The 20951-nt window shown below is 43.7% G+C and overlaps 1 protein-coding gene across 1 annotated transcript in view; it reads left to right on the top strand.

Moving 5' to 3' along the window:
• Positions 1–19549: 19549 nt before the first annotated feature.
• The window catches only part of gabbr2 (gamma-aminobutyric acid (GABA) B receptor, 2), a 409428-nt gene continuing 408026 nt past the window's right edge, over positions 19550–20951 (top strand). The window contains exon 1 of the mRNA XM_031795138.1: positions 19550–20705. Within this exon, the coding sequence (XP_031650998.1) occupies positions 20394–20705 (312 nt within the window). The 5' untranslated portion in view covers positions 19550–20393. The remainder of the gene's footprint in view (positions 20706–20951) is intronic.

Below are 20951 nucleotides of genomic sequence, written 5' to 3'. Positions count from 1 at the left end.
GGCTAAACCCATACCACACCAGGATGTAATAAGATGGAAAAGGCTAAACCCATACCACACCAGGATGTAATAAGATGGAAAAGGCTAAACCCATACCACACCAGGATGTAATAAGATGGAAAGGCTAAACCCATACCACACCAGGATGTAATAAGATGGAAAAGGCTAAACCCATACCACACCAGGTTGTGGTAGGAAACCCATACCACACCAGGTTGTAATAAGATGGAAAAGGCTAAACCCATACCACACCAGGTTGCAGAAGGAAACCCATACCACACCAGGTTGTAGTAAGATGGGAAAGGCTAAACCCATATCACACCAGGTTGTAATAAGATGGAAAAGGCTAAACCCATACCACACCAGGTTGTGGTAGGAAACCCATACCACACCAGGTTGTAATAAGATGGAGAAGGCTAAACCCATACCACACCAGGTTGTAATAAGATGGAAAAGGCTAAACCCATACCACGCCAGGTTGTAGTAAGATGCAAAAGGCAAAACTCATACCACGCCAGGTTGTAGTACGATGCAAAAGGCTAAAACCATACCACGCCAGGTTTGTAATAAGATGGAAAAGGCTAAACCCATACTACGCCGGGCTGTAGTAATATGGAAAAGGCTAAACCCATTTTTATTTTTTATTTTTTATTTTACCTTTATTTAACCAGGTAGGCAAGTTGAGAACAAGTTCTCATTTACAATTGCGACCTGGCCAAGATAAAGCAAAGCAGTTCGACAGATAAAACGACACAGAGTTACACATGGAGTAAAAACAAACATACAGTCAATAATGCAGTATAAACAAGTCTATATACAATGTGAGCAAATGAGGTGAGAAGGGAGGTAAAGGCAAAAAAGGCCAAGATGGCAAAGTAAATACAATATAGCAAGTAAAATACTGGAATGGTAGTTTTGCAATGGAAGAATGTGCAAAGTAGAAATAAAAAAATAATGGGGTGCAAAGGAGCAAAATAAATAAATAAATTAAAATTAAATACAGTTGGGAAAGAGGTAGTTGTTTGGGCTAAATTATAGGTGGGCTATGTACAGGTGCAGTAATCTGTGAGCTGCTCTGACAGTTGGTGCTTAAAGCTAGTGAGGGAGATAAGTGTTTCCAGTTTCAGAGATTTTTGTAGTTCGTTCCAGTCATTGGCAGCAGAGAACTGGAAGGAGAGGCGGCCAAAGAAATAATTGGTTTTGGGGGTGACTAGAGAGATATACCTGCTGGAGCGTGTGCTACAGGTGGGAGATGCTATGGTGACCAGCGAGCTGAGATAAGGGGGGACTTTACCTAGCAGGGTCTTGTAGATGACATGGAGCCAGTGGGTTTGGCGACGAGTATGAAGCGAGGGCCAGCCAACGAGAGCGTACAGGTCGCAATGGTGGGTAGTATATGGGGCTTTGGTGATAAAACGGATTGCACTGTGATAGACTGCATCCAATTTGTTGAGTAGGGTATTGGAGGCTATTTTGTAAATGACATCGCCAAAGTCGAGGATTGGTAGGATGGTCAGTTTTACAAGGGTATGTTTGGCAGCATGAGTGAAGGATGCTTTGTTGCGAAATAGGAAGCCAATTCTAGATTTAACTTTGGATTGGAGATGTTTGATATGGGTCTGGAAGGAGAGTTTACAATCTAACCAGACACCTAAGTATTTGTAGTTGTCCACGTATTCTAAGTCAGAGCCGTCCAGAGTAGTGATGTTGGACAGGCGGGTAGGTGCAGGCAGCGATCGGTTGAAGAGCATGCATTTAGTTTTACTTGCATTCAAGAGCAATTGGAGGCCACGGAAGGAGAGTTGTATGGCATTGAAGCTTGCCTGGAGGGTTGTTAACACAGTGTCCAGAGAAGGGCCGGAAGTATACAGAATGGTGTCGTCTGCGTAGAGGTGGATCAGGGACTCACCAGCAGCAAGAGCGACCTCATTGATGTATACAGAGAAGAGAGTCGGTCCAAGAATTGAACCCTGTGGCACCCCCATAGAGACTGCCAGAGGTCCGGACAGCAGACCCTCCGATTTGACACACTGAACTCTATCAGAGAAGTAGTTGGTGAACCAGGCGAGGCAATCATTTGAGAAACCAAGGCTGTCGAGTCTGCCGATGAGGATATGGTGATTGACAGAGTCGAAAGCCTTGGCCAGATCAATGAATACGGCTGCACAGTAATGTTTCTTATCGATGGCGGTTAAGATATCGTTTAGGACCTTGAGCGTGGCTGAGGTGCACCCATGACCAGCTCTGAAACCAGATTGCATAGCAGAGAAGGTATGGTGAGATTCGAAATGGTCGGTAATCTGTTTGTTGACTTGGCTTTCGAAGACCTTAGAAAGGCACGGTAGGATAGATATAGGTCTGTAGCAGTTTGGGTCAAGAGTGTCCCCCCCTTTGAAGAGGGGGATGACCGCAGCTGCTTTCCAATCTTTGGGAATCTCAGACGACACGAAAGAGAGGTTGAACAGGCTAGTAATAGGGGTGGCAACAATTTCGGCAGATAATTTTAGAAAGAAAGGGTCCAGATTGTCTAGCCCGGCTGATTTGTAGGGGTCCAGATTTTGCAGCTCTTTCAGAACATCAGCTGAATGGATTTGGGAGAAGGAGAAATGGGGAAGGCTTGGGCGAGTTGCTGTTGGGGGTGCAGTGCTGTTGTCCGGGGTAGGAGTAGCCAGGTGGAAAGCATGGCCAGCCGTAGAAAAATGCTTATTGAAATTCTCAATTATGGTGGATTTATCAGTGGTGACAGTGTTTCCTATCTTCAGTGCAGTGGGCAGCTGGGAGGAGGTGTTCTTATTCTCCATGGACTTTACAGTGTCCCAGAACTTTTTTGAGTTAGTGTTGCAGGAAGCAAATTTCTGCTTGAAAAAGCATACACGCCAGGTTGTAGTATGATGCAAAAGGCTAAACCCATACCACACCAGGTTGTAGTAAGATGGAAAAGGCTAAACCCATACCATGCCAGGTTGTAGTAAGATGCAAAAGGCTAAACCCATACCACGCCAGGTTGTAGTACGATGCAAAAGGCTAAACCCATACCACGCCAGGTTGTAGTACGATGGAAAAGGCTAAAACCATACCACGCCAGGTTTGTAAATGTTTATTGGACAGGATAGTGAGAAGGAAACAAGACAGAGGATTAGAACCCACGTTCACAGCACTGCATAGTACATGTGATGCCGAGGCAGTGGAACACAAACAGGTTTAGACCACTGGACCACAAACAGGTTTATACCGCTGGACCACAAACAGGTTTAGACCACTGGACCACAAACAGGTATAGACCACTGGACCACAAACAGGTTTAGACAGGGGGACCACAAACAGGTTTAGACCACTGGACCACAAACAGGTTTAGACCGCTGGACCACAAACAGGTTTATTCCACTGGACCACAAACATGTTTAGATCACTGGACCACAAAAAGGTATAGACAGGGGGACCACAAACAGGTTTAGACCACTGGACCACAAACAGGTATAAACATGGGGACCAAAAACAGGTTTAGACCGCTGGACCACAAACAGGTTCATACCGCTGGAAAACAAACAGGTTTAGAAAGGGGGATCACAAACAGGTTTAGACCACTGGACCACAAACAGGTTTAGACCACTGGACCACAATCAGGTGTAGACCACTGGACCACAATCAGGTGTAGACCACTGGACCACAAACAGGTTTAGACCGCTGGCCAACAAACAGGTTTAGACAGCTTGACCACAAACAGGTTTAGACCACTGGACCACAAACAGGTTTAGACAGGGTGACCACAGACAGGTTTAGACCACTGGACCACAAACAGGTTTAGACAGGGGGACCACAAACAGGTTTGGAACACTCGACCACAAGGAGGCATAGACAGGGGGACCACAAATAGGTTTAGAGAGGGGGTCAACAAACAGGGTAAGACCACTGGAGCAAAAACAGGTTTAGACAGGGGGACCACAAACAGGTGTAGTCCACTGGACAGCAAACAGGTATAGACAGGGGGACCACTGGCAGGTTTAGACCACTGAACCACAAACAGGTTTAGACCAGGGGATCACAAACAGGTTTAGACAGGGGGACCACAAACAGGTTTGGAACATTCGACCACAAGGAGGCATAGACAGGGGGACCACAAACAGGTTTAGAGAGGGGGTCAACAAACAGGGTAAGACCACTGGAGCAAAAACAGGTTTAGACAGGGGGACCACAAACAGGTGTAGTCCACTGGACAGCAAACAGGTATAGACAGGGGGACCACTGGCAGGTTTAGACCACTGGACCACAAACAGGTTTAGACCAGGGGATCACAAACAGGTTTAGACAGGGGGACCACAAACAGGTGTAGACCACTGGACCACAAACAGGTATAGACAGGGGGACCACTGGCAGGTTTAGACCACTGGACCACAAACAGGTTTAGACCAGGGGATCACAAACAGGTTTAGACAGGGGGACCACAAACAGGTGTAGACCACTGGACCACAAACAGGTATAGACAGGGGGATCACAAACAGGTTTAGACAGGGGACCACAAACAGGTTTAGACCGTCGGACCACAGACAGGTTTATTCCACTGGACCACAAATATGTTTAGATCACTGGACCACAAAAAGGTATAGACAGGGGGACCACAAACAGGTTTAGACCACTGGACCACAAACAGGTATAAACATGGGGACCAAAAACAGGTTTAGACCGCTGGACCACAAACAGGTTCATACCGCTGGAAAACAAACAGGTTTAGAAAGGGGATCACAAACAGGTTTAGACCACTGGAACACAAACAGGTTTAGACCACTGGACCACAAACAGGTTTAGACCACTGGACCACAAACAGGTTTAGACAGGGGGACCACAATCAGGTGTAGACCACTGGACCACAAACAGGTTTAGACCGCTGGCCAACAAACAGGTTAAGACCACTGGACCAACATCAGGTTTAGACCACTGGACCACAAACAGGTTTAGACAGGGTGACCACAGACAGGTTTAGACCACTGGACCACAAACAGGTTTAGACAGGGGGACCACAAACAGGTTTAGTCCACTGGACCACAAACAGGTTTAGACAGGGGGACCAGGTATAGACAAGGGGACCAAAAATAGGTTTAGACCACTGGACCACAAACAGGTATAGACAGGGGGACCACAGACAGGTTTAGACCACTGGACCACAAACAGGTTTAGACAGGGGGACCACAGACAGGTTTGGACCACTGGACCACAAACAGGTTTAGACCGCTGGACCACAAAGAGGTTTAGACAAGGGGACCACAAACAGGTTTAGACCACTGGACCACAAACAGATTTAGACCACTGGACCACAAACAGGTTTAGATAGGGGGACCACAGACAGGTTTAGACCACTGGACCATAGACAGGTTTAGACAGGGGGACCACAAACAGGTTTAGACAGGGGGAACACCAACAGTTTTAGACCACTGGACCACAAACAGGTATAGACAGGGGGACCACAAACAGGTTTAGACCACTGGACCACAAACATGTATAGACAGGGGGACCGCAAGCAGGTTTAGACAGGGCGACCACAAACAGGTTTATACCACTGGACCACAAACAGGTTTAGACTGGGGGATCACAAACCGGTTTAGATCACTGGACCACAAACAGGTTTAGACCGGGTGATCACAAACAGGCCATACTGATAGTATATTTACAGTGTGTCTGTCACCGTTACAAGTAGTTTGGACTTTAATATCATTTACAAGCCTCATTCTCCATTCTGGTGAATTATTAAGACTTGTACAGAGGGCTTGTTTAAAAGGATCTAGCTTTTTAAACCATCCTATTAAAGGACATCTTGTTAGGCTCTTACTTCTAATTACGTACCCCAGGTACTGAGCCATGTATAATAGCATTTATTATTTCTTAATAAGACATTTCCTTCAGTTCACCTAACAGTAATTGAATCCCTCACATGGGTCCTAACTAGCTACATCTCTGTATTATAGAGCCCATAAAGCTCTGCAAGTAAAACACTAAGAGGCCTACCTAGGTAATAACACAACCGTGTACTTGAATACAATATGATGCTCTTTATTGTTTGCCTCTTGATCTCGCGGTGACTTCACCAATATAGGCCTGCAATTCAATTATTCTCAAGGCCTCTACTGTTAACTAAGCCAAAGCTGTACTGTCTATGGGTTTTATGTCAGAAATTATGTGATTTAATACTGAAGAATACCTTCCAATGAAAAGGAAACATGATTAATGATCTGTCAGGCAGTCCAGTAATCAGAACATTCTCTAAATACATTAGTAAGAATAGACAGAGTAGGGCGGCTGTTACGAAATACACCCGTCTGAAATATGAAATATCATGCCTCATTCATAGTGTTTGGAACACCTGGCATTTATAATTCAATGTGTGTCCAACAGTGCATCGTCAAAAGTAGTAATGAGGGATGTCCTCAGGCCATCCCATTAATTTATATTGAACATGAACACGTCAGGCTGTGTGTGTGTCCTCCACTTGGTTTTTACTTGCACCAATTCACCCTTTTAATCCAATCTACTCTGAGACGCTCATTTTGTAACCTGTATTTAGCCAATGATGCTTACCCAGAGAGTCGGCTTTGCTCAGAACTTGCATCAAGCGCCTCAAAGGAGTGCTGATCTAGGATCAGATCCCCCTTGTCCATGTAATCTTATTCATCGTGATATAAAAAGCCAAACTGAACCTAAATCAGCTTGATTCATACATCTCCAAAAATAAGGATAATAGTATCATCTTCTGAGACTGATAGGCTGTAACTGCTGCTCATATACCGGTCCAAGTTGAATTCAATCACAGTCTGATTCACTTCACTGAACGTGTTAATCAAATGTAATCACCTCAATTTCATCCATGACTGCTCTTTTCCTTTTCAGTATGGTATCAACATACTGTACGTATGTGTAATGATAGTCTGGCTTTACCCTTCATATTGCACCATGCCGTTGTGGCCGGATTAGCAGAATAGAGGTTGTTTAATAGCTTGGTTTGACATTTCACTGGGAGGGGGGGGGGGGGGGGAATACAATTTCAAAGTCGTGATAGATGATCATTTATAATATACATGTATATGCCATTTAGCTGACACTTTTATCCAAAGCAACTCAGTCATGCGTGCATAGGTTTTACTATGGATGGTCCCAGCAGGAATCAAACCCACAAACCTGGCATTACAAGCGCTGTGCTCTAACAACTTAGCCATAAAGGATCACATGATATATGCTTTGTGACATGGATAAGACGACTGGAACATTGGAACCAATGAGGTATATAAACCCTAGATTGCTGATGCTATGTATGGGCCATTGAGAGGCTTTGAAGCCACCGGTCAGCCATAATATTGGTATAAAAAGGAGCAGTCCTCCACAGGAATGAATGGAATTCTACAGTAATGTTTCAAGAAAAAAATTACATGTATTTAAGTAGGGACAGTAACATTAGGACAAAAAAAAATCTGTATTTACAGTGGGGCAAAAAAGTATTTAGTCAGCCACCAATTGTGCAAGTTCTCCCTCTTAAAAAGATGAGAGAGGACTGTAATTTTCATCATAGGTACACTTCAACTATGACAGACAAAATGAGGGGGAAAAATCCAGAAAATCACATTGTAGGATTTTTTATGAATTGATTTGCAAATGATGGTGGAAAATAAGTATGCCACAGATGTCTCAAGTTTTGAGGGAGCGTGCAATTGGCATGCTGACAGCAGGAATGTCCACCAGAGCTGTTGCTATAGAGTAGAAAGTTAATTTCTCTACCATAAGCCGCCTCCAACGTTGTTTTAGAGATTTTGGCCGTACATCCAACCGGATTCACAACTGCAGACCACATGCATGGCACTGTGTGTGCGAGCGGTTTGCTGATGTCAACATTGTGAACAGAGTGCCATATAGTGGCGTTGGGGTTATGGTATGGGCAGGCATAAGCTATGGAGCACGAACATAAATCTATTTTATCGATGGCAATTTGAATGCAAAGAGATCCCGTGACGAGATCCTGAAGCCCATTGTGAGGCCCATTTGTTTTAAGGTGAACAACTGATGCATATCTATATTCCCAGTCATGTGAAATCCATAGATTAGGGCCAAATACATTTTTTCCCGATTGACGGATTTCCTTATAAAATTGTTGCATTGATATTTTTGTTCAGTATAAATTAGATATTTCTGTATTTAATTTTCAATACTTTTGTAAACATTTCTAGAAATGTGTTTTCACTCATTATGGGGTATTGTGTGTGTAGATGGGTGAGAGAATTTTTATTTTTTATCCATTTAGAATTCAGCAGTGGTGGAAAAAGTACCCAACTATCATACTTGAGTAAAAGTAAAGATACCTTAATAGAAAAGGACTAATAGTAAAAGTCACCCAGTAAAATTCTACTTGAGTCAAAGTATAAAAGTATTTGGTTTAAAATATGCTTAAGGATTTTGTGTTAAATGTTCTACAACAAATATGTCTTAGTGTCCAACAAGCTTTCTCTACCCTTAACCTTGTTCTGAACACCTCCCAAACTAAGGTCATGTCGTTTGGTAAGAAGAATGCCCCTCTCCCCACAGGTGTGATTACTACCTCTGAGGGTTTAGAGCTTGAGGTAGTCACCTCATACAGATACATGGGAATATGGCTAGACGGTACACTGTCCTTCTCTCAGCACATGTCAAAGCTGCAGGCGAAAGTTACATCTGGACGTGGTTTCCTCTATCGTAATCGCTCCTCTTTCACCCCAGCTGCCAAAATAACCCTGATTCAGATAACCATCCTACCCATGCTTCGTAGATCGGCAGGTAAGGGTGCTCTCGAGCGGCTAGATGTTCTTTACCATTCGGCCATCAGATTTGCCACCAATGCTCCTTATAGGACAAATCACTGCACTCTATACTCCTCTGTAAACGGGTCATCTCTGTATACCTGTCCGCAAGACCTACGGGTTGATGCTTATTTATAAAACCCTCTTAGGCCTCCCTCCTCCACATACAACACCCGTTCTGCCAGTCACATTCTATTAAAGGTTCCCAAAGCACACACATCCCTGGGTCGCTCCTCTTTTCAGTTCGCTGCAGCTAGCGACAAAGGAGCTGCAACAAACACTCAAACTGGACAGTTTTATCTCAGTCTCAAAGACTCAATCATGGACACAAGTACTGTCATTTGTGGCTGCTTTGTATGATGTATTGTTGTCTCTACCTTCTTGCCCTTTGTGCTGTTGTCTGTGCCAAAACATTGCTATGTTGTTGTCTTAGGTCTCTCTAGTGTTATCTAGTGTTGTGTTGTCTCTCTTGTCGTGATTTGTGTTCTGTCCTATATACATATATATATATATATTTATCCCAGCCCCCGTCTCTGCAGGAGGCCTTTTGCTTTTTGGTAGGCCATCGTTGTAAATAAGAATATGTTCTTGACTTGCCTAGTTAAAATACATGATAAATAAAGGTTAAATCAAATTAAAATAAAAAGCATCAAAAGTAAAAGTATAAAACATTTCAAATTCCTTATTTATTAACCAAACCAGATGGCATCATTTTCCTGTTTTTTAATGTATTTATGGGAAACCACGGGCACACTCCAACACTAAGACATTATTTACAAACGAAGCATTTGTGTTTAGTGAGTCCACCAGATCAGAGGCAGTAGGGATGACCAAGGATGTTCTCTGTTTAGTAAGTCCACCAAATCAGAGGCAGTAGGGATGACCAAGGATGTTCTCTGTTTAGTGAGTCCACCAGATCAGAGGCAGTAGGGATGACCAGGGATGTTCTCTGTTTAGTGAGTCCACCAGATCAGAGGCAATAGAGATGACCAGGGATGTTCTCTGTTTAGTGAGTCCACCAGATCAGAGGCAGTAGGGATGACCAGGGATGTTCTCTGTTTAGTGAGTCTACCAAATCAGAGGCAATAGAGATGACCAAGGATGTTCTCTGTTTAGTGAGTCCACCAGATCAGAGGCAGTAGGGATGACCAGGGATGTTCTCTGTTTAGTGAATCCACCAGATCAGAGGCAGTAGGGATGACCAGGGATGTTCTCTGTTTAGTGAGTCCACCAGATCAGAGGCAGTAGGGATGACCAGGGATGTTCTCTGTTTAGTGAGTCTACCAGATCAGAGGCAATAGAGATGACCAAGGATGTTCTCTGTTTAGTGAGTCCACCAGATCAGAGGCAGTAGGGATGACCAGGGATGTTCTCTGTTTAGTGAATCCACCAGATCAGAGGCAGTAGGGATGACCAGGGATGTTCTCTGTTTAGTGAGTCCACCAGATCAGAGGCAGTAGGGATGACCAGGGATGTTCTCTGTTTAGTGAGTCTACCAGATCAGAGGCAATAGAGATGACCAAGGATGTTCTCTGTTTAGTGAGTCCACCAGATCAGAGGCAGTAGGGATGACCAGGGATGTTCTCTGTTTAGTGAATCCACCAGATCAGAGGCAGTAGGGATGACCAGGGATGTTCTCTGTTTAGTGAGTCCACCAGATCAGAGGCAGTAGGGATGACCAGGGATGTTCTCTGTTTAGTGAGTCCACCAGATCAGAGGCAGTAGGGATGACCAGGGATGTTCGACTGATAAGTGCATGAATTTGACTATTTTCTTGTCCTGGTAAGCATTCAAAATGTAACTAATACTTTTGCGTGTCAAAGAAAATGTATGGAGTAAAAGTCCAATATTTTCTTAAGGAATGTAGTGAAGTAAAAGTAAAAGTAGTCAAAAATATAAATAGTAAAGTACAGATACCCTAAAAACCTACTTAAATAATACAACAGAATGTGGAATAAGTCAAGGGGTATGAATACTTTCCAAAGGCACTGTAGGCCACAGGGTTCAGACAACGTACCTGTCAGCCATACAGAAACACTGATTTTATGTTCTTTTCAAACATATTTTTTAATGACTATTTTGCCCTCGTTGATTTTCTCCCTCTCACTTTTTCTCTTTCTGCTGAAGTTGGAACAGTGAGGGATGTGTCTTATGGGGGAATAAACAGATGGCACTAGAATAATCTTGACCTAGTTCTTTATCAGGATATCACAGAGAAAATACAAATCTGCCAGTGATGAGAGAGGTCAGAAGGATTGGTAGGAGGCTTTCACCTGGTCTGAACAGTTAGAAACTGCAGGAATCACGGGTTGCATCCTCACCCGGGTTGCATCCTCACCCGGGTTGCATCTTCACCCGGGTTGCATCTTCACCCGGGTTGCATCCTCACACAGGTTGTATTCTAACCTGGGTTGTATGCTAACCTCGGAGAGGTGTGGCTATGCGTAAGCTACCAATTTCATGTTTCATGTTCCAAAAGATGACACCCCATTCTCTTTATTGGCCTCTAGTCAGAAGTAGTGCCCTATTTAGGGTACAGGGTGCCATTTGGAACGTAGGGCGTGATGACGTGTCCATCCAGCTTGATGAAGGACTTCACACAGAGGCGGTTAAGGTGGTGTTATGTGGGTGAACAGACTTCAACTGAGATACATGAAAATGATGTGTACCAGAGTGGGTTCATCAGACTATACATAATGAATAATCTAATTTCGATCTATATTAACATCTATAGGACTCTGTTCAATATTAACACCTATAGGATTTACTTCCATATTAACACCTGTCGTGTCTTTAGTATCCTTAATGTGATGACATGCTATTTTATCAAATCGATTACCTAACTTTTAATTGATTACGTGATTTAATTAAATCATGTAACATTTAACTCATTAATAACCTGGGGCACCACGGAGAAGTTTATTTAAGGAGTTCCGTCTTCCGAATGAACTCTTAGAGATCTAAAGATCTCTTACATTTCAGTCATCAGTCATTAATTATTCTTTACCTTCTATCATTCTCATCTGAACATTGTAAAATTCTTGGTTATCTGCACGAACCCTAGTTTCCATAATGAATAATGAATATACAAATTGGCTTAATTATTTATTTACTAACTAACTAACTAAATAATCACAGAAATACATAACAAACAAACAGTAGATATTGGTTACTAACAATGATAGAAAAGTCCCTAGTGGGCTAAGCCGATATGACAGCTTAGTAGACAAAAGGAAAGGGGTGGGACTGAGAAAGAGCGGGAAAGACAAAATGGATTCATTACACACAGTCTATAATTATATTTATTGAAATGCTAATCTTTTGCACATGAACGGCCTCTCATTCGAGAATAATTGCAATGTATATATATTTACGCTCGCATGTCGTTGTTGTCTTCTCTGTTGGAATACTTGATCATCCTGCAGGGTTCATCGGGGTCACTGGTTAACTTTCATTGAAGTCACAAAGTCTTTTGTATTTGTCGGTGGTTCAGGATGGATACTTACTCATAGAATAGGTACTTCAGAGTGCCATTCAGATATGTTCTCATAGAATGGATACTTCAGAGTGCCATTCAGATATGTTCTCATAGAATAGACGCTTCGGCGGTTGTCGGTATTCTCGTTCTAGACTTAAGTAATTTCTAGCTGCAGACTAGTAATTATTATACGTCTAAGATTTGCTGTTATTCTGTAGTGATCGATAGTCTCAGAGTTGAACCATTTCCAGCCATGTAGTCAAACTACAGCTGTATGGTCTCCAATCTTGTAGTTTTAAACCATTTCACATATATGTAGCTTTGGCTACATGTTTTCTAGTCTTCTTAACCATTTGAGACGTCCAGCTTACCGTGGGTCTACCGTGGGTATGAAATGTAAATGTAGTCATGGGTGGTTTTAAACATTTCAGTAGAAAAGGGCGGTTCCATGACACCGGCGTAATGTCTATGCTCACGTCGGCGTGGCCACTGACTGGTTAATATTGATATGAAAATCCATACTCTCATTTAGAAAGTTAACATCACATTACAGAATATAGTTCTATATTAACATCTATAGGATTTACTTCTATATTAACACCTATAGGATTTAGTTCTATATTAACAAATGTAGGATTTAGTTCTATATGAACACCTATAGGCCTTAGTTCAGTGGGCTGACACAATTCTGATACATTGAAGACCTAGTTCAATAGTAAACTGTAAACTTGCATCCACATTGTCTAATTTACGCAATACGATGGATATATAGCATTTTTGCAACAACAACAAAAACATTTTCATACTCATCTATTGATTAAAAATCTGAGAACAGTAATATTTTACACACACTTGAAGATACCCATCAACAATTCTTTCTGATAAAAAACAAACACTAATTCTATGGACACATAGCATTTTGGAATGCTATACATACAAAAATGTCCTCATCAATTTATACAAAATACCCCATGATGACAAAGCGAAAGCAGAGTTTTAGAATGTTTTTGCACCTTTATAAAAAAGGCAAAACTGAAATACCTTATTTACATAACTATTCAGACCCTTTGCTATGAGACTTGAAATTGAGCTCAGGCGCATCCTGTTTCCATTTCAACAACTTCATTGGAGTCCACCTGTGGTAAATTCAATTGATTGGACATGATTTGGAAGGCCACGCACCTGTCTCCATAAGCTCCCACAGTTGACAGCGCATGTCAGAGCAAAAACCAAGGCATGAGGTCGAAGGAATTGTCTGTAGAGATCTGAGACAGGATTGTGTCGAGTCACAGATCTGGGGAAGGGTACCAAAACATTTCTGCAGCATTGAAGGTCCCCAAGAACACAGTGGCCTCCATCATTCTTAAATGGAAAGAGTTTGGAACCACCAAGAGTCTTCCTAGAGCTGGCCACCCTGCCAAACTGAGCAATCGGGGGAGAAGGGCCTTGGTAAGGGAGGTGACCAAGAGCCCGATGGTCACTCTGACAGCGCTCCAAAGTTCCTCTGTGGAGATGGAAGAATCTTCCAGAAGGACAACCATCTCTGCAGCACTCCACCAATCAGGCCTTTTATGGTAGAGTGACCAGACGGAAGCCACTCTTCAGTAAAAGGCACATGACAGACTCCTCAGTAAAAGGCACATGACAGCCTGCTTGGAATATGCCAAAAGGCACCTAAAGGACTCTCAGACCATCAGAAACAAGATTCTCTGGTCTGATGAAACCAAAATTGAACTCTTTGGCCTGAATGCCAAGAGTCACGTCTGGAGGAAACCTGGCACCATCCCTATGGTGAAGCATGGTGGTGGCAGCATCATGCTGTAGGGATGTTTTTCAGTGGCAGGGACTTGAAGACTAGTCAGGATCGAGGGAAAGATGAAAGTACAGAGATCCTTGATGAAAACATGCTCCAGAGCGCTCAGGACCTCAGACTGGGGCGAAGGTTAACCTTCCAACAGGACAACGACTCTAAGCACACAGCCAAGACAACACAGGACAGCCAAGAGAACGCAGGAGTGGCTTTGGGACAAATCTCTGAATGTCCTTGAGTGGCCCAGCCAAAGCCTGTACTTGAACCCGATCGAACATCTCTGGAGAGACCTGAAAATACCTGTGCAGCGACGCTCCCCATCCAACCTGACAGAGCTTGAGAGGATCCTCAAAGAAGAATGGTACAAACTCCCCAAATACAGGTGTGCCAAGCTTATAGTGTCATACCCAAGAAGACGTGAGGCTGTAATCGCTGCCAAAGGTGCCTCAGCAAAGTACTGAGTAAAGGGTCTGAATACTTATTAAATGTGATATTTCAGTTTTTTATTTGTAATACATTTGCAAACATATCTAAAAAAACTATTTTTGCTTTGTTATTATGGGGTATTGTGGGTAGATTGCTTTGTTATTATGGGGTATTGTGGGTAGATTGCTTTGTTATTATGGGGTATTGTGGGTAGATTGCTTTGTTATTATGGGGTATTGTGGGTAGATTGCTTTGTTATTATGGGGTATTGTGGGTAGATTGCTTTGTTATTATGGGGTATTGTGGGTAGATTGCTTTGTTATTATGGGGTATTGTGGGTAGATTGCTTTGTTATTATGGGGTATTGTGGGTAGATTGCTTTGTTATTATGGGGTATTGTGGGTAGATTGCTTTGTTATTATGGGGTATTGTGGGTAGATTGCTTTGTTATTATGGGGTATTGTGGGTAGATTGCTTTGTTATTATGGGGTATTGTGGGTAGATTGCTTTGTTATTATGGGGTATTGTGGGTAGATTGCTTTGTTATTATGGGGTATTGTGGGTAGATTGCTTTGTTATTATGGGGTATTGTGGGTAGATTGCTTTGTTATTATGGGGTATTGTGGGTAGATTGCTTTGTTATTATGGGGTATTGTGGGTAGATTGCTTTGTTATTATGGGGTATTGTGGGTAGATTGCTTTGTTATTATGGGGTATTGTGGGTAGATTGCTTTGTTATTATGGGGTATTGTGGGTAGATTGCTTTGTTATTATGGGGTATTGTGGGTAGATTGCTTTGTTATTATGGGGTATTGTGGGTAGATTGCTTTGTTATTATGGGGTATTGTGGGTAGATTGCTTTGTTATTATGGGGTATTGTGGGTAGATTGCTTTGTTATTATGGGGTATTGTGGGTAGATTGCTTTGTTATTATGGGGTATTGTGGGTAGATTGCTTTGTTATTATGGGGTATTGTGGGTAGATTGCTTTGTTATTATGGGGTATTGTGGGTAGATTGCTTTGTTATTATGGGGTATTGTGGGTAGATTGCTTTGTTATTATGGGGTATTGTGGGTAGATTGCTTTGTTATTATGGGGTATTGTGGGTAGATTGCTTTGTTATTATGGGGTATTGTGGGTAGATTGCTTTGTTATTATGGGGTATTGTGGGTAGATTGATGAGAGAAAAAACATGGAAAGAGAAGTTGCCCCTAGCATGGTGGATTCAAATTGCTGTTTGATGTTCAGTTTAGGGGAAGTGTAGGCTACAGCAAACAATTTCAAATAATTGCCTATTGTTTTGTTCAGCTTCAAATGTCGCTGGAGAAATGCAGTCAGTCTTGTGTGGGTAGTTTCGAGTTGGGAAAGGGATTGAGTGCCCTTGGCGACATACAGGTAATGGGGAACAAAGACTGCATGTGTAAGGCTTTCACAGGCACGGTACAGTAGGCATTTATCCCCCTTTGCGCACAACCGCTTAACCCAGTGGTTCCCAACCAGGGGTACTAGGAAACAGGGGGTACTTCAGAAGACTCATGAGACCATACTGGTAAAATGCACATGAGGGGGTACTTCAGTGGTACTCTGGGCAGAGCAAAACTCTGTGGGTGGTACAGAAAGCAGAAAAGGTTGGGAACCACTGGCTTAAAGTGTCTCAATTTTGTCCCACAGAGAGCGCCGTGTCTAACGCAGTGATACAGGATGTGGAGAGCGTCATCCTCCACCTTCATCCCTTAGAAACTTGACTCAAACGGGACAACAAAATAATTTTTGTCAGAGTGTACCTTCAAGAAGTATTGTGTTTAAAATTCAGTGAGCATACATGTTATTGCAGTGCCCACTAAAGCCAAAGTCACAATTAGGCTGCCCATACTGTATGAGGGAATGGGGGAATAATCGCCTTGAAGAGGCTAGGTGGCAGTGTTTATTTAACAAGGCTTTAATACCCCCATTGCCTGCTGCTGAGAGGTCCATAACATGCATTGGTTTATGTCTCTGACACTTGTGCGGCATTCGATATTCTCTTCTGCTCTCATATTTGAGATAATTTATGAATTTGCAAAACTGCATGACTGCGCTTCTGTAAAGGAATCCCTTGATTGCTTAGCTTGTGATTCAACATATTCAATATACACCATTTTGAAATGTATATAGCCTATATAATATAGAGTAAAGCAATCATTTTAGCCATAGGCTACCATAGTCATGTTAAATTATTTTAAGTCCATGCAGACGTACAGGTTGGTGGAACCTTAATTGGGAGGACGGGCTCTTGGTAATGTCTGGAGCTGAGTGAGTGGAATGGTATGAAATACATGAAACACATGGTTTCCATGGTGTCCAGGTGTTTGATGCCATTCCATTTGCTCCGTTCCAGCCGTTATTATGTGCCGTCCTCCCCTCAGCAGCCTCCTGTGATGCTGAGGCTATGTTATACATGCATGCAACCTGGACAAAAGGGTAGATGTAACATAGTAAAAGTAAATCCGGGACACTCCAATTAGTACGATACACTACGTTTCCTATGGTATGTATTCATTTGTGGATGTCCATCATCTATTTCGTATGATATGTTACCTTTCCTATGGTATGTATTCATTTGTGGATGTCCATCATCTATTTCGTATGATATGTTTGCCAATTACAATTTATATGATAAGTTACGACTTGCAATTTGTACAATATGTTACGAATTTGCAAAACATATGATATGTTGCTAGGTGGCTAACATTGGTTAGGTGGCTAATGTTATCTAGGCTAGGTATTAGGGGTTAAGGTTAGGGTTAGGAATTAGGTTAAAATGTTAGGGTTAAGGTTAGCTAACATGCTAAGTAGTTGCAATGTAGTAAATAACTGCAAAGTTGCTAATTAGCTAAAATACTAAAGTTGTCCGTGATGAAATTCGAACAAGCAACTTTTGGGTTGCTAGACGTTCGCCTACCCATCCACCCCGGCCAACCACCCTACTTCTTTGCCTTAAGTTTACCTTTGGTCCTATGTAACAATACTAAAAATAACATACTAATTTCAGTGACCTGGATTTATGTTTATTATGTTGTGTCTGCTCTATGAGATCAGGGTGGTTTTAAGATGAAGGCTAGCCCATAGAGCCATTGTGAAAATACACTATATACAGAAAAGTATGTGGACACCCCTTCAAATGAGTGGATTCAGCTATTTCAGCCACACCCGTTGCTGACAGGTGTATAAAATCGAGCAACGAGCCATGCAAATCTCCATAGACAAACATTGGCAGTAGAATGGCCTTACTGAAGAGCTCAGTGACTTTCAACGTGGCACCGTCATAAGATGCCACCTTTCCAACACGTCAGTTCGTGAAATGTCTGCCCTGCTGGTGCTGCCCAGGTCAACTGTAAGTGCAGTAATTGTCAAGTCGAAATGTCTAGGAGCAACAATGGCTTAGCCGCGAAGTGGTAGGCAACACAAGCTCACAGAATGGGACCGCTGAGTGCTGAAGTGCGAAAAAAAGTCTCCTCAGTTGCAACACTCACTACCGAGTTCCAAACTGCCTCTGGAAGCAACTTCAACAAGAACTGTTCGTCGGGAGCAGCCGCACACAAGCCTAAGATCACCATGCCCAATGCCAATGTAACAGTATATTATTCCGTCCCCTCACCCGACCCAGGCTCGAACCAGGGACCCTCTGCACACAACAACAACAGTCACCCACAAAGCATCATTACCCATCGCTTCACAAAAGCCGTGGCCCTTGCAGAGCAAGGGGAACAACTACTTCAGGTCTCAGAGCAAGTGACGTCACCGATTGAAACGCTATTAGCGCGCACCACAGCTAACTAGCTAGCCATTTCACATCGGTTACACTCACCCCCATTTTGACCTCCTTCTTTTCCGCAGCAACCAGTGATCCGGGTCAACAGCATCAATGTAACAGTATAGCTTCCATCCCTCTCCTCGCCCCTACCTGGGCTCGAACCAGGGACTCTCTGCACACATCGACAACAGACACCCACGAAGCATCATTACCCATCGCGCCACAAAAGCCACGGCTCTTGCAGAGCAAGGGGAACAACTACTTCAGGTCTCAGAGCGAGTGACGTCACCAATTGAAACGCTATTAGTGCGCACCGCTAACTAGCTAGCCATTTCACATCGGTTACACCAAGCATCGGCTGGAGTGATGTAAAACTCGCCACCATTGGACTCTGGAGCAGTGGGAACGCGTTCTCTGGAGTGATGAATCATGCTTCACCATCTGGCAGTCCGATGGACGTATCTGGGTTTGGATGATGGCAGGAGAACGCTACCAGCCCCAATGTATACTGCCAACTGTAAAGTTTGGTTTTGGTGGAGGAGGAATAATGGTCTGGGGCTGTTTTTCATAGTTCGGGCTAGGCCCTTTAGTTCCAGTGAAGGGAAATATTAACGATATAGCACACAAGGACATTCTAGACAATTCTGTCCTTTGGGGAAGGCCCTTTCCTGTTTCAGCATGACAATGCCCATGTGCACAAAGCAAGGTCCATACAGAAATAGTTTGTTGAGATTGGTGTGGAAGAACTTGACTGGCCTGCACAGCGCCCTGATCTTAACCTAATTAAACACCTTTGGGATGAATTGCAACGCCGACTGCGAACCAGGCCTAATCACCCAACATCAGTGCCAAACCTCACTAATGCGCTTGTGGCTGAACCGATACAAGTCCCTGCAGCAATGTTCCAACATCTAGTGGAAAGCTTTCCCAGAAGAGTGGATGCTACCGTAATGGTGTTCAACGACCAGGTGTCCACAAACTTTTGGTCATGTACTGTATCCGGCTACACTTGACAACCCCTCTTGCATGTTTGAAACCCTGTCTCTCTGCTAAACAGAAAGCCCATTAAATCAACTTTGCCTGTCAGGCGGCTGATGCTTACACAAGAGCTTGCTCCATCCATCCACCCCTCCTCTGAGTCCCCCACCCTCCCTCTCCCTCTCTGTCTTCCTTTTTCCGCATTTTCTTTTGCTGCTCCCACTCGTGCGCGCTCTGAGTAGCAGCAGACAGCGCTAAATAAGTGAAGCCTTTTCAGAGGCAATAAGGCAGCCGCAGCAGCAGCATCGTCTGTAGCTAGCACACACACTGACAGTCGCGCGGGCTGTTAGAACGCCGACGCTATCTGGTCTCGCGCACTCTGGACGCGCTGCAATCAAGATTACTTTGAATATTCTCTATTTAGGCTCTCCAGAACAATTTCCCTATTCTCTTCGACCTTAATAGGTTATATATTGTAGTGCGCTGGCACGGATGTTCTATTAGGCTACTCTGCCGTCTCTTGATGGTGAAAATACTCGGGAGGTGAATTTGTATCCAACTGTCAACGAGAGTGGATGACTCTGGTCGACCGCTGTCATCTTGAAGTTGTCTTATTTGGGCTTTTTGAGCATCTTACGGACTGTGAATTGTGATGTTCTTGTGCCATTTTCGCGCTGCTTCACCAGGTTGAGAGGATAGTGTTTGAGTTGGAGAGATTTTAACGCGGAAACCTTGTGCAGACCAGGAGGAGAGACCAGGAGGAGAGAACCGTCAGCGCCAATAACACCTGCAACAGAACGCGTCTCCGTTTCTTCCATATATGGTGCAACACCAACACTGGAACCTTGGAATAATCCTACAGAAAACCTGTCATCGAGAATAAATCTGTTTTAAATTCGCTGTGATAGGCTACAATCGGGTCGAGGTTGCTCGCTGCTATTGAACCCAATACCTAGGCTACAGTTGCTGTTTTACTGTTTGGACCATTTGAATAGGCTACTATATTCTCCTCTCGGCTCGGACGCCCCTGAATTTGCAATGCTTGAGCAGTGAGAGCTGGGTGGGATCTTATTTGGTCGTCCTGCACGCCACAGTAGCATGGCCCCGTCGCGAAGGCACTGCGGATGGGAGATGACGCCTCTGTCGGGATGCCTGCTCCTGTCCATCTTGGCGTTTCAACCTGTGCTAGCCAAGGTCTGCAATGACTATACGAGGCACGGTCAGGACAACAGCTGGTTCTCGGGGGATGATGAGAAGTTGCCCATCATGGTGCTCATGCCGATGAACGAGTCGGCGCTGATGAGCAGCATTAGTCAGGGCATCGAGCCCGCTGTCCAACTGGCCATCCAGCACATACGAGAGTCACAGAATTACAAGTTTTCACTCATCACCAAAATCTACGACACCGAGGTAAACTCATTCACCCACTCTGCCCCATGTCCTTGGTAGCATAGGCTACATGTGCTTTCGCTTTGGGCTTCAGGGGCAGATAAAACGTTTCATATCGCTTTGGTTGTTCGCCCGCGCGCGTGTGTGTGTGTCTATCTCTGTGTGTGTGTTAAAGGGGGTGTAGCCTACACTGCCCGGCAGGCAGCGCTCACAGGCAGCGCTTCCATTTGGAAATGGTTGGTAGGCCTACATCTGCGCATTGTTCCA

The sequence above is a fragment of the Oncorhynchus kisutch genome, linkage group LG17 (assembly GCF_002021735.2).
Source record: "Oncorhynchus kisutch isolate 150728-3 linkage group LG17, Okis_V2, whole genome shotgun sequence".
In the NCBI taxonomy this organism is placed as follows: domain Eukaryota; kingdom Metazoa; phylum Chordata; class Actinopteri; order Salmoniformes; family Salmonidae; genus Oncorhynchus; species Oncorhynchus kisutch.
Note: the sequence above shows the minus strand (reverse complement) of the source record. Positions and strands in the feature narration are given on the sequence as shown.